General features: G+C 43.5%; 1 protein-coding gene and 1 pseudogene across 2 annotated transcripts in view; one reads left to right on the forward strand and one right to left on the reverse strand.

The window, feature by feature from the left end:
• The window catches only part of Trafd1 (TRAF-type zinc finger domain containing 1), a 41,405-nt gene extending 22,699 nt beyond the window's left edge, over positions 1–18,706 (forward strand). For both annotated transcript variants that reach the window (XM_045132910.1, XM_045132912.1), the window contains 7 exons: positions 641–844; positions 4,575–4,651; positions 9,127–9,357; positions 15,604–15,724; positions 16,746–17,082; positions 17,553–17,625; positions 17,828–18,706. In XM_045132910.1, the coding sequence (XP_044988845.1) occupies positions 641–844; positions 4,575–4,651; positions 9,127–9,357; positions 15,604–15,724; positions 16,746–17,082; positions 17,553–17,625; positions 17,828–17,887 (1,103 nt within the window). In that variant the 3' untranslated portion in view covers positions 17,888–18,706. The remainder of the gene's footprint in view (positions 1–640; positions 845–4,574; positions 4,652–9,126; positions 9,358–15,603; positions 15,725–16,745; positions 17,083–17,552; positions 17,626–17,827) is intronic.
• Positions 13,476–14,704, reverse strand: LOC123454210 (annotated as a pseudogene).
• Positions 18,707–19,437: the final 731 nt, after the last annotated feature.

The following is a 19,437-nucleotide window of genomic DNA, read 5'->3' on the forward strand; positions in this document are numbered from 1 at the left end:
ATGATGGGAATGATCAAACCTCTTTGCTATTGGATAGCTGTTAGAATTGATGATGACGACAATGATATTGTTGCAAGTAGCTGACATTAGGCTGTGTGTGACTCAGGCATTTGCAGTGATTTCGCAGATAAAGGTAGAGTTCAGATTTGAGATCAAGTGGTCTGACTCTATGCTTTAAACTCTGCCATAATGCAAAAATATGTGTAAGGTGTTTAGGATGGTGCCTGTCTCATTATTATTGCTATTTAATAATATATTTATGATAATGTGTATGGCTGACTTCTAGTTAAGAAGTCTGTGAGAGTGGTGTGTGGTGGTGCATGCCTGTAATCCCAGAACTCAGGAAGCAGAGGTAGGAAGATTGTCATAAGTTTGAGGTCACCCTGAAACCACATAGTGAATTTCAGGTCAGCCTGGGTTAGAGGGAGACCCTACCTCAAACATCCCCCGCCCAAAAAAAAACAACAACCAAAAAAAAAAAAAAAAACCTATGAGAATTAAAGGGTCTAGAGTATAGTGGAGTTTGGAGATGTCTGCTGACCATGGTAATTTATAGGTATGGATTTGAGTTGAAAGGTGGCAACATCTAATGTGTCTTGGAAAGCTGATTTTTTTGTTTGCTTGTTTGTTTTTTTTCCAGTTGAAGAACAAGAAAGGCAGGAAAGGAATAGAAGCAGACAGCCTCCAAAAGCTAGTGGTGAAGATACTGCAAACTTGGATTTCATGTTGGCACTAAGTCTGCAAAATGAGGGCCAAGCCTCTGGTGTGGCAGAACAGGACTTCTGGAGGTCTGTGTGTGAGGCAGATCAGTCTCATGGTGGTGCCACTTTGAGTGACATAAAGGGTAGGCTTATTTATTTTGCACTAGCCTCTCTATAATTTTGTTAGTCTTTCATTATACAGCTCATGAAAATTAGATATTTTAATGAGATAGAATTTACCTTTTTATTTTTGTTAGCTTTTTTTAAACTTATTTTTAAAAATTATCAGAGTAGAGTAGAGAGGGCTGGAGAGATGGCTTAGCGGTTAAGCGCTTGCCTGTGAAGCCTAAGGACCCCGGTTCAAGGCCCAACTCTCCAGGACCCACGTTAGCTGGATGCCCAAGGGGGTGCATGCGTCTGGAGTTCATTTGCAGTGGCTGGAGGCCCTGGAGCACCCATTCTCTCTCCCTCTCTCTCTCTCTCTCTGCCTCTTTCTCTGTCTGTCGCTCTTAAAAAAAAAAAAAAAGGTAGAGAAATGGCTCAGTGGTTAAAGGTAAAAGGTTAAAGCCTGATGGGCTGGGTTTGAATCCCCAGTACCCACGTAAAGCCAGATGCACAAAGTAGCACATGTCTGCAGTTTGTTTGCAGTTGCAAGATTCCGTGATGTGCTCATATTCACTCATTATCTGCCTTTTTCTGTCTCTTTTAAATAAAAATTTTTAACTTTATTTTTATTTATTTATTTGAGAGAGAGAGAATGGGATCGCCAGGGCCTCCAGCCGCTGCAAATGAACTCCAGATGCATGCCCCCCCTTGTGCATCTGGCTTATGTGGGTTCTTTGACTTTCCAGGCAAATGCCTTAACCTCTAAGCCATCTCTCCAGCCCTAAATAAAATATTTTATAAATTTATTAAGGGTTGAGCTGGGCGTGGTGGTTCATACCTTAATCCCAGCACTTGGGAGGCAGAGGTAGGAGGATTGCTGTGAGTTCGAGACCACCCTGAGACTACATGGTGAATTGCAGGTCAGCCTGAGCTAGAGTGAGACCCTACCTCGAAAAACAACAACAACAAAAAAATTATTAGAGCTCGGCATAATGGTGTACGCCTTTAATCCCAGCTTGGGAGGCAGAGGTAGGAGGATTGCCATGAGTTCAAGGCCACCTTGAGACCACATAATGAATTTCAGACCAGCCTGGGTTAGAGTGAGACTCTGAGAAACAAAACACAGCAACAACAACAACAAAATATTTATCACAGTAGTAGAGTATCCATATACCCTTCATCTATATTAATCAATTTAATGTTTCTCCATATTGACCCTTACATATATTTCCCTTGAATTTATTTTATTCTAAGTATTTTGTTTATGAGAAAGAGCATGTCAGAGCAAATTGGTGCTTCAGGGCCTCCAGCCACAGCAGTCAGACTCTATACATGTGCACCACCTTGTGCATATGCGTGACCTTGTGCTTGCCTCACCTTGTGCGCCTGGCTTATGTGGGACTTGGGGAATCAAACATGGTCCTTATGCTTTGCAGGCAAGTGCCTTAACCACTAAGCCATCTCTCTAGCCGAATTCTTATTTTTCAAAATATTTTTACTTACGTATTTGCAAGCAAAGAGAGAGAGAGAGACACACACACACATACATGGGGTGGAGGGGGGAGGATGGATATACCAGGGTCTCTAACAAATTCAGTTTACCACTACAAATTAAATCTGAGCCATCTCTCCAGCCCCAATCTATTTTCCTCCTTCTCTTCCCTCCCTTCTTTTTTTTTTTTTTTTAAATATTTTTTGTTCATTTTTTATTTATTTATTTGAGAGCGACAGACACAGAGAGAAAGACAGATAGAGGGAGAGAGAGAATGGGCGTGCCAGGGCTTCCAGCCTCTGCAAACGAACTCCAGACGCCTGCGCCCCCTTGTGCATCTGGCTAACGTGGGACCTGGGGAATCGAGCCTCGAACCGGGGTCCTTAGGCTTCACAGGCAAGCACTTAACCGCTAAGCCATCTCTCCAGCCCTCCCTTCTTTTTTTTGAGGTAGGGTCTCACTCTAGCCCGTGCTGACCTGGAACTTACTCTGTAGTCCTAGGCTGACTTTGAATTCACAGTGATCCTCTGCCTCCCTAGTACTGGGATTAAAGGTGTGCGCCATTATACCTGGCAAACTTATTTTTTAAAAGGAATTCTGATCCTTTTGACTTAGCAGAGACTTTTCTATCTTCCTTTTAGAGCTAAGACCTAGTTAGGCAGTTTCCTTACTCTTTCTTTATTTTTTTTTAAATATTTTATTTATTTATTTATTTGAGAGAGAGAGTGCACGAGAGTGAGCAAGAGACTGGGCGCACTAGGGCTTCCAGCCACTGCAAACGAACTCCAGATGCATGTGCCACCTTGTGAATGTGGTTTACGTGTATCCTGGAGAATTGAATCGAGGTCCTTTGGCTTTGCAGGCAAGTGCCTTAATTGCTAGGCCATCTCTCCAGCCCAGTTTCCTTACTCTTTCTGTTCACCTTCCCTTTTGTTTATTTGTTTGAGAATCTTGAATTTAATTTTTTTTTGGTGGCGGGGTCGGGGGAGTGGGTTCGAGGTAGGGTTTCACTGTAGCTCAGGCTAACCTGAAATTCACTATGTAGTCTCAGGGTGGCCTCAGACTCATGGCAACCCTCCTACCTCTGCCTCCTGACTGCTGGGATTAAAGTTGTGTGCCACCGTTCCTGGCCTTGAATTTAATTTTTAAAAAATATATTTCATATATTTATTTGAGAGAGGAAAGGATAGAGAGATTGGCCAGTAGAGAATGGGCATACCAGGGCCTCTAGCCCCTGCAAACAAACACCGGATTCATGCGCCACCTTCTGCATCTGGCTTACATGGGTACTGGAGAATTGAACCTGGATTCTCAGGCCAATGCCTTAACCCATGAGCCATTTCTCTAGTCTGGAATCTTTTTTTTTTCTGAAGTAGGGTCTCACTCTGGCCCAGGCTGACCTGGAATTAACTATGTGGTCTCAGGTTGGCCTTGAACTCATGGTGATCCTCCTTCCTTCTGCCTCCTGAGTGCTGGGGTTAAAGGCATACACCACCATGCCCAGCTTCCAGCCTGGAATCTTGAATTTAAAATGCATTTTAGGGCTAGAGAAATGGCTCAGTGGTTAAGGCACTTGCCTGCAAAGCCTAACAACCTGAATTAAATTCCCTAGTACTCACATAAAGCCAGATGCACAAAGTGGCACATGTCTGCAGGTCCTTTGCAGTGGCTGGAGGCTCTGGCATGCCCATTCTCTCTGTCTGTTTTCATTCTCTCTCTCTGCTTACAAATGATTTTATATGTGTGTATGAATTCACGGTGATCCTCCTTACTTCTGCCTCCTGAGTGCTGGGATTAAAGGCATGTGCCACCATGCTCGGATTAACTTTTTTTTTTTTTCTAGGTAGGGTTTCACTCTAGTCCAGGCTGACCTGGAATTCACTATGTAGTCTCAGGGTGGCCTTGAACTCATGGTGATCCTCCTACCTCTGCCTCCCGAGTGCTGGGATTAAAGGTGTGCACCACCACGCCTGGATGGATTAACTTTTTAAAAACGTATTTTTATTTATTTGCAAGCAGTGAATGGGGATGTGTGGAGAGAGAATAGGTGTGCCAGGATCTCCAGTCGCTGCAGACAAACTCCAGATGCATTGGCCACTTTGTGCAGCTTTATGTGGGTACTGGGGAATTGAACCTGGGTCATTAGGCTTTGCAGGTCAGCACCTTAATCACAGAGCCATCTCCCCAGCCCAGTCTTACCATCACATAAAATACCATAAAGGTTGAAATACAGTTGTTTGTTCATGTCAAGTCTAACCATGTGGACTAATACTCAGGTGCAGTGGATGAGACCATGTTGCCTTGTGAATTTTGTGAGGAGCTCTACCCAGAGGAACTGTTGATCGACCATCAGGTATGGTGAGACTCACCTGTGGTTTCCAACATGAATGTGAGCAGGCCATAGATAGTGTTAGAAGTTGCATGAGGTCTCAAGCAAACATTCAATACAGTGCGGGTGGTAGGAGTGGCAGCTGTGCTTTTTACCATAGTCAGGGCTGACATGTGGATATGGAATTCTTTCTTGAACTCCTGGATTCAAATTATCTCTTTTCTCAGCTTCCCAGGTAGCTGGGTCTATGGGCATCCTGCCACTATACCCAGTTAGAGACCTATTTTTTTTCCTCAGCATTTCCTGGGTTTGATTTGGTTTGGTCTAGTCCAGAATTTCCAAGACCACTAAGTCATCCCAGTGCTCTGGGTGATGGGGCATGCCTTTCATTCATGGAAGAATTCACTTTCATACACCTTTTTATTTTTGTTTATTTGTTTTATGTTTATTTTTAAAATTTATTTATTTTCCTTTTCACAATTTTTTTTTTTTTTTGGTTTTTCGAGGTAGGGTCTCACTCTAGCCCAGGCTGACCTGGAATTAACTATGTAGTCTCAGGGTGGCCTTGAACTCATGGCGATCCTCCTACCTCTGCCTCCTGAGTACTGGGATTAAAGGCGTGCGCCACCACGCCCGGCTTTCTTTTCACAATTTTTATTAACATTTTCCATGATTATAAAAATATCCCATGGTAATACCCTCCCTCCCCCCTACCCACACTTTCTCCTTTGAAATTCCATTCTCCATCATATTACCTCCCCATCTCAATCATTGTACTTACATATATACAATACCAACATATTAAGTACCCTCTTCCCTTCCTTTCTCTTCCCTTTATATCTCCTTTTTAACTTACTGGCCTCTGCTACTTATTTTCTTTTTTTTTTTAATTTTTATTAGCATTTTCCATAATTATAAAAAAAAATCCCATGGTAATTCCCTGCCCCCCCCCCACTTTCCCCTTTGAAATTCCATTCTCCATCATATTACCTCCCCATCTCAATCACTGTACTTACATATATATGATACCAACCTATTAAGTACCCTTCTCCCTTCCTTTTTCTCTTCCCTTTATATCTCCTTTTTAACTTACTGGCCTCTGCTACTTATTTTATTTTTTTGAGGTAGGGTCTCGATATAGCTCATGCTGACCTGGAATTCACTCTGGTTTCAGGGTGGCCTCAAACTTATAGCAATCCTCCTACCTCTGCCTCCCAAGTACTGGGATTAAAGGTGTATGCCACCATGCCCAGCTCCAATATACTTTTTGTACACATCTAGTGTTTGGCATGGGAATAGCTAAAGTCCATTAACAATGATAATAAAGAATATTTTGGGGCTGGAGAGATGGCTTAACAGTTAAGGCACTTGTCAGCAAAGCCAAAGGACCCAGATTTACTTCTCCAGGACCCACATAAGCCAGATGCACATGGTGGCACATGCATCTGGAGTTCGTTTGTGTGCCTATTCTCTCTCCCTCTTCCTCTCTCTCTCTGTCAAATAAATAAATAAATAAAACTAAAATATTTAAAAAATAATAATTGGGAACTGGGTGCGGGAGTGCATACTGTAATCCCAGCACTTAGAAGCAGTCAGATTGCCATGAGTTTAAGGCCAGCCTTGCCTACATAGTTTTGAACACCCTGGGGCCTGTTCTACAGACTCAGACCTTGTCTCAAAAAGAGACAGAGAGAGAGAGAAAGAGAGGTTAGTTTGGGCCTTTCTTTTATTGTATGGCAATGAGAAGAACCTTGAATCTTTCAAAATTAATTTAAAAAGAATAATCAGGGAGAGATGGCTCAGCGGTTAAAAGCACTTATTTAACTTGCCGGGCGTGGTGGTGCGCACCTTTTATCCCAGCACTTGGGAGGCAAAGGTAGGAGGATTGCTGTGAGTTCGAGGCCACCCTGAGACTACAGATGAATTCCAGGTCAGCCTGAGCTAGAGTGAGATGACCCTACCTTGAAAAAAAAAAAAGCACTTAACTTGCTTAGCATGTTGGTCTGAGGTCATTCTCCTAGCATCCATCTATAGGAGTGGACGTAAAGTGGTACATGCCACACACACACACACACACACACACACACAAATTAAAAAAAGAATAGCTAGCTGTGATGGCACACATCTTTAATCCCAGCATTTGGAAAACAGAGTTAGGAGGATTGCTGTGAGTGAGGCTACTCTGAGAGATCAGCCTGGGATTGAGACCTTCCTCAAAAAAAAAAAAAAAAAAAAAAAAAAAAATCTGGGCTGGAAAGATGGTTTAGTAGTTAAGGTACATGCCTGCAAAGCCTAAGGACCCATGTTTGATTCCCTAGTATCCATGTAAGCCAGATGCACAGGGTGGCACATGAGCTTAGAGTTCGTTTGCAGTAGCTGGAGGCCCTGATGTGTCCATTCTTTCTCTCAATAAAATGAATAATCAGTAACAGCAACTTAGAAATGTATAAAAGTAGATATTTTACCTGCATTCTCCTAACCCTTTTTGGTAGTCCTCAAAATTAAGTGTAGCTAAATATTTTTATGTCATATAATTATATATATATATATGTATGTATGTATGTACGCACGCACGCACGCACGCACGCACACGTTTATTTATTGAGGGAAATACTGAGCCAAGGAAAGGCATCCACATGGCTAGAGGTCTTATGTGGAGGTCCCGGGAAGACCATGGAAAGAAAGAAAGAAGAAAGTTTAAAATGCTCCTGCCTTGTGGGGATTGGAGGGGTAAAGAGCCCATATGGAGAGTAAGGGCTAGGGGCCTCTCCTCTGCTGGCCTTGTGGAGCCTAGCCAAGCCCAGGCCCAACCAAGGGGAAACTCACCAACAGCTGGAAGTTCCCATGTGATCAGGCAGCTCAGAGGATAAAAATTGTTTTGTGTTTTTTTTGATTTTTTGAGGTAGGATCTCACTCTAGCCCGGGCTGACCTGGAATTCACTATGGAGTCTCAGGGTGGCCTAGAACTCACGGCAATCCTCCTACCTCTGCCTCCCGAGTTCTGGGATTAAAGGCATGCACCACCACGCCTGGCATAAAAATTGTTTTGAGGAGAGATGGCTTAGTGGTTAAGGTGCTTGCCTGCAAAGCCAAAGGACCCAGTTTTGATTCTCCAGGACCCAATGTTAGCCAGATGCACAGGGGACACATGCATGTGGAGTTCATTTGCAGTGGCAAAAGGCCCTGGCATACCAATTCTCTCTCTCCCCCCCACCTTCCTATTTCTCTCTCTCTCTCTTTCTCTCTCAAATAAGTAAAAATTTAAAAAGATATTTAAAAATTGTTTTGAAATGTAGTTTTTCCTTAATATCTGAGGTTTTTTTCTTTTTCTTTTTTTAAATTCCTTGTTTTGCTTTTATTTATTTTTATTTTTTTCATTTTTCAAGGGTCTCACTCTAACCAAAGCTGACCTAGAATTCACTATGTAGTCTCCGGGTGTCCTTGAACTCATGGTGCTTCTCCTACCTCTGCCTCCTGAGTGCTGGGATTAATGGCATATGCCACCATGCCTGGCTAATATATGAGTTAAAAAAAATTTATTTTATTTTATTTTTTATTTTTTAATTTTTGAGGTAGGGTCTCACTCTGGTCCAGGCTGACCTGGAATTAACTCTGTAGTCTCAGGGTGGCCTTGAACTCATGGCGATCCTCCTACCTCTGCCTCCTGAGTGCTGGGATTAAAGGCGTGAGCCACCACGCCCAGATAAAATTTTTATTTGTTTATTTGAGAGGAGAGAATGGGTACGCCAGGGCCTCCAGCAACTGCAAATGAACTCCAGATAGATGCATGTGCATCTGGCTTTACATGGGTTACTGGGGAATTGAACTTGGGTTGTCAGGCTTTGCAGGCAAGTGCCTTAACCACTGAGAAATATCTGCAGCCAATATTTGAGTTTTTAAAAAAAAATTAAATTTTTATTTATTTGAGAGTGACAGAGAGAGAAAGAGGCAAATAGAGAGAGGGAGAGAGAATGGGTGCGCCAGGGCCTCCAGCCACTGCGAACTCCAGATGCATGCGTCCCCTTGTGCATTTGGCTAACGCGGGTCCTGGGGAATCAAGCCTCGAACTGGGGTCCTTAGGCTTCATAGGCAAGTATTTAACTGCCAAGCCATTGCTCCAGCCCAATATTTGAGTTTTAAAAATACTTTTGTGTTTTCATTTCCAGACCAGGCTGGGCTACAGAGCAAGACTCTGTCTCAGTATCCCACCCCCAAAGACAAATTACACAGTATATTTAAAATAACTTTTGTGTTTTCCTTACCTTGCCTTAAATCATATATATTTCCAAATTGATAGAAATAACTCACTATCACAGGTACTAATGTATATACAAACACCATACCTAAAATGATTCTTGGGGCTGGAGAGAGAGATGGATTAGCAGTTAAGGCACTTGCTGGCAAAGCCAAAAGACCCAAGTTCAATTCCCCAAGCCAAGTAAAACCAGATGCACAAGGAAAAAAAAAAAAAAAAAAAACTTTTGTGTTTTGAATGACAGACAAGCTGCAACCCTTCATGTGCCTTACCTTCACTTAATACTGGCAGTTCTGCCATCAGAGGAATGGAGGATCCTGGTGTCATTTTCCAGAATATTCTACAACAGGCTACAAGTAACCAGTTAGACTCTTTGATGGGCCTGAGCACTTCACCTCCTGTGGAAGCTAGCATCATCATCCCTTGTGAATTCTGTGGGGTACAGCTAGAAGAAGAAGTCCTGTTTCATCATCAGGTGAGTCCCTGGAGGACCCCTCCACTGGTCTCCATGCTGATCCTCTAGTGAACTTTTGGATTCCTGAGGTAAGGGTGCCTCTCATTCTCTAGATTGCATTCCATCCTGATTACCACATGTGGTTTCTAGCCATGCTGATTTTTGTTGCTTAGTTGGTGTTTTGAAGTAGGGTCTCACTGTATCCCAGACTGATCTGGAATTCACTGTATAGTCTCAGGGTAACCTTGAAATCGTGGCGCTCCTCCTACCTCTGCCTCTCAAGTGCTGGGATTAAAGGTGTGCACCACCATGCCTAGCTTTCCAAATTTTTTTTTTTTGTAATAAAATGTATGAACTTTATTATATTACATTCCATTATACCTAGCCTTTAAAGAAGGTGTGGTAAGTTCAGTCCTTTGCATATCAATGAAGGCTTTCTAAAAATACATGGCAAAGGGCTGGAGAGATGGCTTAGCGGTTAAGCACTTGCCTGTGAAGCCTAAGGACCCCAGTTTGAGGCTTGATTTCTCAGGATCCATGTTAGCTAGATGCACAAGGGGGCACATGCATCTGGAGTTTGTTTGCAGTGGCTGGAGGCCTTGGCATGCTCATTCTCTTCTCTCTCTCTCTCTCTATCTGCCTTTCTCGCTCTGTATGTCGCACTCAAATAAATAAATAAAAATAAAAATAATTTTTAAAAATACATGGCAAAAGTAAGAAATCAAAATAAGACAATAATGTAGCTGGTAGGAATTTACTTAACCAAACTTTTTTTTTTTCCTAAATTTATTTTTATTTTTATTTTTATTTTTTTTATTAATTTGCGAGCAACAGAGAGAGAAAGAGGCAGATACAGAGAAAGAATGGGTGCGCCAGGGCCTCCAGCCATGCAAACAAACTCCAGATACGTACAACCCCTTGTGCATCTGGCTAATGTGGGTCCTGGGGAATCGAGCCTCAAACCGGGGTCCTTAGGCTTCACAGGCAAGCGCTTAACTGCTAAGCCATCTCTCCAGCCCATCCAAACTTTTTTTATTGACAACTTCCATAATTACAATAAACTGTAATTCCCCACCCCACGTTCCCCTTCACAAACCCACACTCCATCAGATCCCCTCCCTCTCTCCATTAGTCTTGTATTTTAAATGCTTTCTTAAAAAAGATTTATATTTACTTATTTATTTGAGACAGAGAGAGAGACTAAGAGAGAATGGGCATGCCTGGGCCACCATGTGTATCTGGCTTATGTGGGACCTGGAAAATTGAACCTGGGCCCTTAGGCTTCGCAGGCTTGTACCTCTCCAGCCCTCTCTTTCATTTTAATGTCATCTTTCATCCTATTATGAGGTTCTTGAGAAGGTTGTGCTAGGCACTGCAAAGCTATGGATATTGAAGCCAATTTCTGTCTGAATGATTGCATTGTAGGCAGTCCTAGCCTTCCTTCTTTCTGCCTCCTTTCCCATAATTGATCCTGAGCCTTGAAAAATATGATAAAGATATTTCAGTGTGGAATACCCCTCTGTCATTTCTTCTCAGCACTGTGGTGGTTTTTGAGTCATTCCACTGGTCACCATCATCTGAAAAGAGAAGCTTCTCTAGCTGGGCATATTGGCACATGCCTTTAATCCCAGCAAAGGTAGGAGGACCGCCGTAAGTTCGAGGCTACTCTGAGACTACATAGTGAATTCCAGGTCAGCCTGAGCTAGAGTATGACCCTACCTCAAAACACAAAAAACAAAAAACAAAAAAAAAAAAAGAGAAGAGAGAGATAGAAGCTTCTTTAATGAAAAGTGAGAGTAGCATTAATATATGAACTGATGTGCTAAGTGATGTGATAAGTGCTTAGAGGGCAGTTTGGTAAGCATAATATATGCATTTAGCCAGACAACAGCAGGTGTTATACTCCTAGAGCTCATGACCTCCCCCACCATAGGATTTTAATTTTCAGTACCAGGCATGTATTTCTTCCTATGGAGCGGGCCTCCAGTCCAATTTTTTTTTCTTCAAGGTAGGGTCTTGCTCTAGTCTAGGCTGACTTGGAATTCACTGTGTAGTCTCAGGGTGACCTGACACTCATTGTGATCCTCCTACTTCTGCTGGGAAGTGTTAGGATTAAAGGCATGTGTCACCATGCCTAGCTCTATGCTGTTTTGTTTTTTTTTTTAAGTTTTCTCCAGAGTTTAATGACAAGACACATTGCATCCAAGCTCACAAGTTTACATAGGATATTTCTCACACATTACATGAAATCACACTAAACATCTTGGGAAGGAACTAGCACTGCCACTGTGAGACCTGAGAGGGCAGACACTCCCAAGAAAGACTGTGCAGGCCTGCTGGACAAAGTAGTGCTCTGGACCATCTTTCCAGGAGGGTGCCATGACCAAAACAGGACTGGGATGCTACAGGCCTAAGCTTGAAAAGGACCTGTAGCCACTGCCTAGAAGCCACAGAGCTTTGATACACAGCAAGGTTTGAGCCCCACCTGTCTTTACCTTCATTATGGCCTGGGGACTCACTTTCTTGTGCTGAGCCTCCCAACAGCTGCAGGACTAGCAATGAAGTATCCTCCCAGTTGGCCAAGTTCCATACAGGACCGCCCCCTCCCCCCAATCTTTGGTAACCTGCCAGGACTTGAAAGGACACTGGATTTCAAAGGTTCTGGGATTCTAGGATAGCTTCTGCTCACAGTTCAAGACCCATAGGACAATGTAAACACCAAGCACTCAAAAAGCACCCAGGCCTTGTATGACGTAAATGACAGGGGAAATCAAACAAATGGAAAAGCTAATGTGTGAAGAAAACTAAGTGAAACAATAAGAAGACAGCTCCTGGATAGAGCCAATGTCCTCAGGCACACAGTGCAGAGCACCCTGCAGGCTGCAAAGGGCCCAAACACCTTGTTTTTTTTTTTTTTTTTTTAATTATTTATTTGAGAGAGAGAGACAGTGAGAGAATGGGCGTGCTAGGGCCTCCAGCCACTGCAAACAAACTCCAGACACATGTGCCACCTTGTGCATCTGGCTTATGTGGGTCCTAGGGAATCGAACCTGGGTCCTTTGTCTTTGCAGGCAAACACCTTAACCACTAAGCCATCCCTCCAGCCCCCCTTTTCATTTTCTCCTAACTTTATTAAAATACTGTGTTTATTTCACATGGGTATTTTTGTTTCTCCACTATTTACATTTCTGACCAGTACTAGTATATATACTTATATATATACATACATACTTAAAACCAAGCAAAGGGTGGAGTCCAGCTTTAAAAACAAATCAGCCATTTTATGTTGTTGTTATTTTTTTTTGAGGTAGGGTCTCACTCTAGCTCATGCTGATCTGGAATTTACTATGTAATCTCAGGGTGGCCTCAAACTTTTGGTGATCCTCCTACCTCTGCCTCCCAAGTGCTGGGATTAAAGACGTCCCACCACGCCTGGCTTAAACACGCATTTTAGACAACATATTCTTGGCAATGGCACTTGGACAACATTTATCAAATGTGGTAGAGAAAGTTCTCACTTTGCATATTAAAAAGACAACCAGATATCAACTGTTACAGAAACAAAGACAGAAAATTTCAAGGAACTGTTTAAACTACTTTATATATATGTGTGTGTATGTGTATGTATGTATATGTGTGTGTGTGTGTGTGTGTATACATACACACACATATATATATATATGTATATGTATATATTTATTTTATTTTATTTTTTCCAAAAGAGAAAGGGAGGGGGAGAGAGAAAATTGGCACACCAGGGCCTCCAGCCATTCCAGACGAACTCCAGACACACGCACCACCTTGTGCATCTGGCTAACATGGGTCCTGGGGAGTCAAACCTGGTTCCTTTGGCTTTGCAGGCAAATGCCTTAACTGCTATGCCATCCCTCCAGCCCTAAACTACTTTCCTTCTTTTTTTAACTTTTTTAATTAATTTATTTATTTGAGAGAGAGAGAGAAAGTGGCAGAGAGAGAGAATGGGCACGCCAGGGCCTCCAGCCACTGCAAACGAACTCCAGATGCGTGCGCCCCCTTGTGCATCTGGCTAACGTGGGTCCTAGGAGTGGAGCCTCGAACCGGGGTCCTTAGGCTTCACAGGCAGGTGCTTAACCTGCTAAGCCATTGCTCCAGTCCCTAAACTACTTTCGTAAGGAGACTTCCTCCACTGTCGGAGATCTTGAGTAGCCTCCTGGTCAGTTACCTGGAAGCAATTCTTCACTGAATTGATGAACTTGGCTTCTACTTCGGGAGGAGAAGCACCCTTTTCTTATACGTGCTTGCATTTTTGCTTAATGTCTTCAACAGAACTAGGTCCTTTGGTGTTTTAAGTTTTTTGGTTTTTGATCTTGGTGTTGAGGTTTTGAGTCTTTTATATTTTGGTTTGATCTTTTGCATTTTTGGCTGGAATATCTCTTTTTTATTTTAATTTTTATTTTTAATTTATTTGAGAGAGAGAGAGGGAGAGGGAGGGAGGGGCAGGCAGGCAGGCAGAGAGCGAAAGAGAGAATGGGCGGACCAGGGCTTCCAGCCACTGCAAACAAACTCCAGATGCGTGCGCTCCCTTGTGCATCTGGCTAATGTGGGTCCTGGGGAATTGAGCCTCGAACCGGGGTCCTTAGGCTTCACAGGCAAGCGCTTAACCACTGAGCAAATCTCTCCAGCCCTGGCTGGAATATCTCATATAGATTTCTTCACTGGAGCTTTTTCTTCAGCTTCGTCATCTTCATCAGCAGCAAGTTTTACTTTTTTTCTCTGGAATTTTGTTACTGCCTCCAGGTGCAGATCACTTTCCGACATACTTGTTTTACATCCTCCTCCTCTTCATCTTCTGACTCTGCATCTTTCTCCACAACTACTAAGTGCTGTCCACTAATACACACAGGCCCTGAGTCACGCTTCAACCTTAAGACCACAGGTAGTATAATTCCAAAGTCCCCAAGAGAAACTGTTGGTTTTACATTTTCAGAGTTGCCAGTGTTACTTTAATTGGGCTGCCTCTGCCTCAATAATGTGCAGTTCAGTGCTTCTTTTGTCCCAGCCCATAAACTGGCCATTCTTTTTTGTTTGTTTGTTTTTGTTTTTTGAGGTAGGGTCTCGCTCTAGCCCAGGCTGACCTGGAATTCATTATGTAGTCTCAGGGTGGCCTTGAACTCATGGTGATCCTCCTACTTCTGCCTCCCAAGTACTAGGATTAAAGGCATGTACCACCACCCCTGGCCTTTAAGCTGACAATTCTTAATGATAACTGGTGCTCATTTTCATCATTATCCACTTTAAAATGATAATCTTTGTCAGCCTTTAGTTCACAACTGAAAAGGTAGTTCTCAGTCCTCAGCAGGCTCATGTCCATGTCCATCAAATCTTCCATGGGGTGTGGCATGCTTGGGGTGTCAGGAGACAGATGGAAATAGCTAACTACTGCACCTCAAACAAGACACATAGGACGGAATCACACCAGGGCTCTATGCTTTTTTTTTTCTTTTAAGCATTTTGGGGGCTGGAGAAATGGCTTCGTGGTTAAGGTACTTGCTTGCAAAGCCTGATGGCCCAGGTTCAGATCCCTTGTACCCAAGTAAAACCAGATGTACAAAGTGGCACATGCATCTGGAGTTCATTTGTAGGTACAAGAGTCCCTTTATCTCTGGTTATTTCTCTACTTCCAAATAAATATATTTAATGATTTTTTTTTTTTTTTAAATAGGGTCTCACCCAGCTCAGGCCTGAAATTCACTATGGAGTTTCAAACTTACCACAGTCCTCCTACCTCTGCCTCCTGAGTGTTGGAATTAAAAGTGTGCACCACCACGCCCAACTTTAAATGTATTTAAAGTTTTTATTTTTATGTGTGTATGGGTGTGCTAGGATCTCTTGCCACTGCAAATGAACACCAGGTGTCTGTGATGCTTTTTTCTGTCTGGCTTTACATAGGTGCTAAGGATTTGCCTCTGGACCAGTAGGCTTTGCAAGCAAGTACCTTAACCACGAAGCCATCTCTCCAGCCATGCTTTTTTTACTTTTATTAATCTTAATTTTTAGTTATTTATTTGACGGGGGTGGGGGAGAGTGGGCCAACCAGGGCCATTAGTTACTGTAAATGAACTCCACATGCATGTGTCATTATGTGCATCTGGGTACTGGGAAATTGAACTTGGGACCTTAGGCTTTACAGGCAAGCATTTTAACTGCTATCTCTCCAGCCTGCTGCTCTCCTCTCCCTCTCCCCAGAAATCTCAGTTCTAAGCACTAATTTTGATTTTCCTTGTTTAGGACCAGTGTGACCAACGCCCAGCCACTTCAAATACCCGTGGAATGGAGGGAAATCCTAGACAGGATTCCCAGCCTCAAGAAATGTCACCAGAGCTGCCCAGGAGGCGTGTCAAACACCAGGGTATCATCTGGGGCTGGCTTCCCACTTCTTATCTGCTGCTCTACAAGGGGGTTATTGTGCACCACTAGGGTCTCTTGAGGAACTCTGCTGAGGCTAATTGTGGTCCTACATTAAACTGAGCTGTACTAAGTATAAGATTGAGGGGCTAAAGAGATGGCTTAGTGATTAAGGTGCTTGCCTATGAAGTCTAAGGATCCAGGTTAGATTCTCCAAGTCCCACGTAAACCAGATGCACAAAGTGGCACATGCATCTGGAGTTCATTTGCAGTGGCACGCTCATTCTCTCTCTGTCTCTCTTTCTCTAATAAATAAATAAATAAATATATTTTAAAAAAGATTGATAGGAGCCAGATGTGATATGCACACCTTTAATCCCAGGGATACAGAGAGAGGAGGATTGCTGTGAGTTTGAGGCCAACCTGGGACTGCAGAGTGAATTCCAGCTCAGCCTTGGCTAGAGTAAGACCTTACCTCAAATAAAACAGAAAACATTGAGCCTGGCATGGTTGCATACACCTTTAATCCCAGCACTTGGAAGGTAGAGGTAGGAGGGTCGCCAAGAGTTCGAGGCCATTTTGAGACTACATAGTGAATTCTAGGTCAGCCTGGGCAAGAGTGAAACCCTATCTTGAAAGACCAAAAAAATTTAAAAAAGAAAAAAAGAAAAAATAGGGTAGTGGCTCTAGGGACAGTTATGAGACACATTTATAGTCTTGTTTTAGCAAATTTTGAGTCTCCTGTTTGTGTACTTTATTGTTTTTGTTACAAGCCTTATGACTAGGCAAGCAATTTTTGAAACTTATACTATAAAGCCAATTAGAAGTTATTTTTCAAAGTTTGTTTGCACCATATTTTATGACTTAGGTAATCTGTGTGTGGAGCAGGTTCTCAGGGTTTTGGGTTCCAAAAGCCTTTAGGAATGGGCACTTGTCCTCTATGTACAACCTTTTCATTTGTGCCTTTAATCCAGCATTAAGCAAGAGTAGGCTTTCCCCTAAAACCATTACTTCTTTCTTCCCAGGAGACCTGCCTTCTGGCTACATGGATGACATCAAACAAGAAACAGCTAAAGGATCTGCCTACTCTGTGCCTCCCAGCAGATCCATTAGTAATGTGACTACCTGTGACCGACTATTCAGATCACCATCAGGCCCCATATCTGGATTTCAGCCCAGTCCTCCTCGTGTACTGAAGCTCAATAACTCCTACAGCCAAGACACCCGGAGGCAGAGTAGAGGTGGTCAGAATGGGCCCACAACCAGTGGGCATGCTCCTGTGCTTCACACAGTTCGAAGTCTCTATCCAGAAAACCTTGCACCCTCTTTCCCCCATGGGCCTGCAGGGAGATATGGAGCCAGGTAAGAATCAGTAGCCTGGGAGTGGAGCTTGACAGCAGTTGAAGAGAATATGGGCAGAAAATCTGGTCACATGGGTCCAGCCTGGGTAAGACAGGTCCACGGGAAGGGGGAGGACATAGTCTTCTCTTTTCTTTTTTTTTGAAGTAGGGTCTCACTTTAGCCCAGGCTGACCTGAAATTCACTTTGTAGTCTCAGAGTGGCCTCGAACTCATAGCAGCATAGCAGTCCTCCTGCCTCTGCCTCCCAAGTGCTGGGATTAAAGGTATGCACCACCATGCCTGGCTCTTTTCTTGTTTAAATGCTGATTTTGCTGGTATTGTCACCTGATTTCCAAAGCATTCTTTAGCTGTCCATGAAGTTTTGTTGGTATATTTGTATGCTGGTGCATAGCTTTGTTCTGATATCAGGTGTTTCATTCCCTCTGAGTCTTTGGGCGCCTCAGGAACCGGTTTCTAATCCTTTCCTTTTAGTGGTAGGAGTGAAAATGGCAGGAGCTCACGGGCCACCTCTGCAGCTGCCAGCTACCGCAGCAGAAATGCAAAGGTAACCTGGGATCCAGCTTGTATTAGATTGACTCAGGGTGGACTTGGGCATGGGTCACAACTTGCTGGGGCCAGAATCGTTGTGGCTGAGGGGACTGTTCCTTTGGCTATGATGAGAAGGCTTCTGTGGGAGCCAGGTGTGGTCAGCATCTTGGGTTCTTGCACTGCCTGCATCACACCTTTTTGTTTGTGTGATTCAACAGGGAAAATCTTCAAAGCAACAGGGAGCTGGGGATGCAGAAGAAGAGGAGGAGGAGGAGTAATGAATGATGTCTGCAGAGTCCCTTTCATGGTTTCCTACCCTCTATGCATAGCAGCACTTGCCATGGTACAGGACCCACATCTTGGGCTGTTCTTTAGGCAGGAGAGAGACTTTCTGGATTTGAATTTTTTCTAGGTTATGGTCGTTTTGTGTCTTTGAGATTGTGCTTGTGGGATCTTGGGTTTGAGGGAGGGCTAGCAGGGAGGCTGGTGAGAAATGTTTCACTCAGCTGCCACTGTTGGGCAGCAGTAAAGTAGGAGTTACGATCAGTCTAACAGTTCCACCCTTAAGACATACCATCACTACTGCTCTTTGGTGCTTTGTGGTCTTGGTGAAAGGAAGAGAGAATTCCCTAAATATGGTCACTGTCAGTAAAATGATACTTTTTTCTCTGAAGGCCCAAACTTGGGACTTTTGGGTACCTAGCCCTCCTCTATACACTGCCCCTGCCTACTCCAGTCTCTGGACCCCTAGTGTGGAGAAACTCTGATGAAGCACTCAGGCTGGTCACAGTACTTTAGGAGCAAGTTGAGCTGGAATAGAAGGACTAGAGGCCATTTTAAGCTGCTTCTTTGGCAATGGGCATCACTGCCTTCTGTTCCTGAGGGTCAGTGTTGGTTATTTTCACTGCCCTCTAATGTGGAAACTCAAGGGCTGCCTAACCCACTGAGGGTCATGTTGGGCCTTGCCACTATCGGTACTGAGGCCCACCCCCATGCTTGCTCAGAAAACCAAGTTTCAGAGCCTACTTTCCTTATTATTTTACTGTTATAATTCTCAACATCCTTGTAATAGTAATAAAGTTTGTATTTGGAGCTGAGCTAAATCTTGTGGTTCTTTCTGTGTTCTCTGTATACAGTGTGGTGAAGCCAGCATGTACCTGGGTGGGGGTGGAGTGAGGTGAGTGGGCTGGGCTGTTCATTTCTGCTGTGGTGTGTGTGCAGGTACATGTATCATGCATGATGCATGTGTGGAGGTCAGAAAACTTGTGGAGTCGCTCCTTGACTTTCACCTTGAGGCAGGGTAGTCTTGTTCACCGTTACATTCTCTAGGTTAGCTGGCCTGTGAGCTTCTCATCCCTCTCTGCCTCCCTTGTTGCCTAGGTACACTGGCATTACGCTTATAAAGGCTAGAGGGATGGCTCAGTGGTTAAGGTACTTCCCTGCCAAGCTTAATGACCTGGGTTCAATTCCCTAGTGCCCACATAAAGCCAGATGCACAAAGTAGTGCATGCATCTAGGAGTTCATTTGCTGTGGTTAGAGGTCCTGGCGTGCCCATCTTCTCTCTCTGCTTTAAAATAAATATTTTAGCTGGGTGTGGTGGCACATGCCTTTTGATCCCAGTACTCAGGAGGCAGAAGTAGGAAGATTGCTGTGAGTTCAAGGCCAGCCTGAGACTGCAGTGAATTTCAGGTCAGCCTGTACTAGATACCCTACCTCAAAAAAACAAACAAAAAAACCAGTCATACTTCAGTGTCTGGCTTTAATTGGGTTCTGGAGACCTGAACTCCTGTCCTTATACTTGAATAGCAAGCACTTTATTCACCTTGC

The sequence above is a fragment of the Jaculus jaculus genome, chromosome 13 (assembly GCF_020740685.1).
Source record: "Jaculus jaculus isolate mJacJac1 chromosome 13, mJacJac1.mat.Y.cur, whole genome shotgun sequence".
Lineage (NCBI taxonomy): Eukaryota > Metazoa > Chordata > Mammalia > Rodentia > Dipodidae > Jaculus > Jaculus jaculus.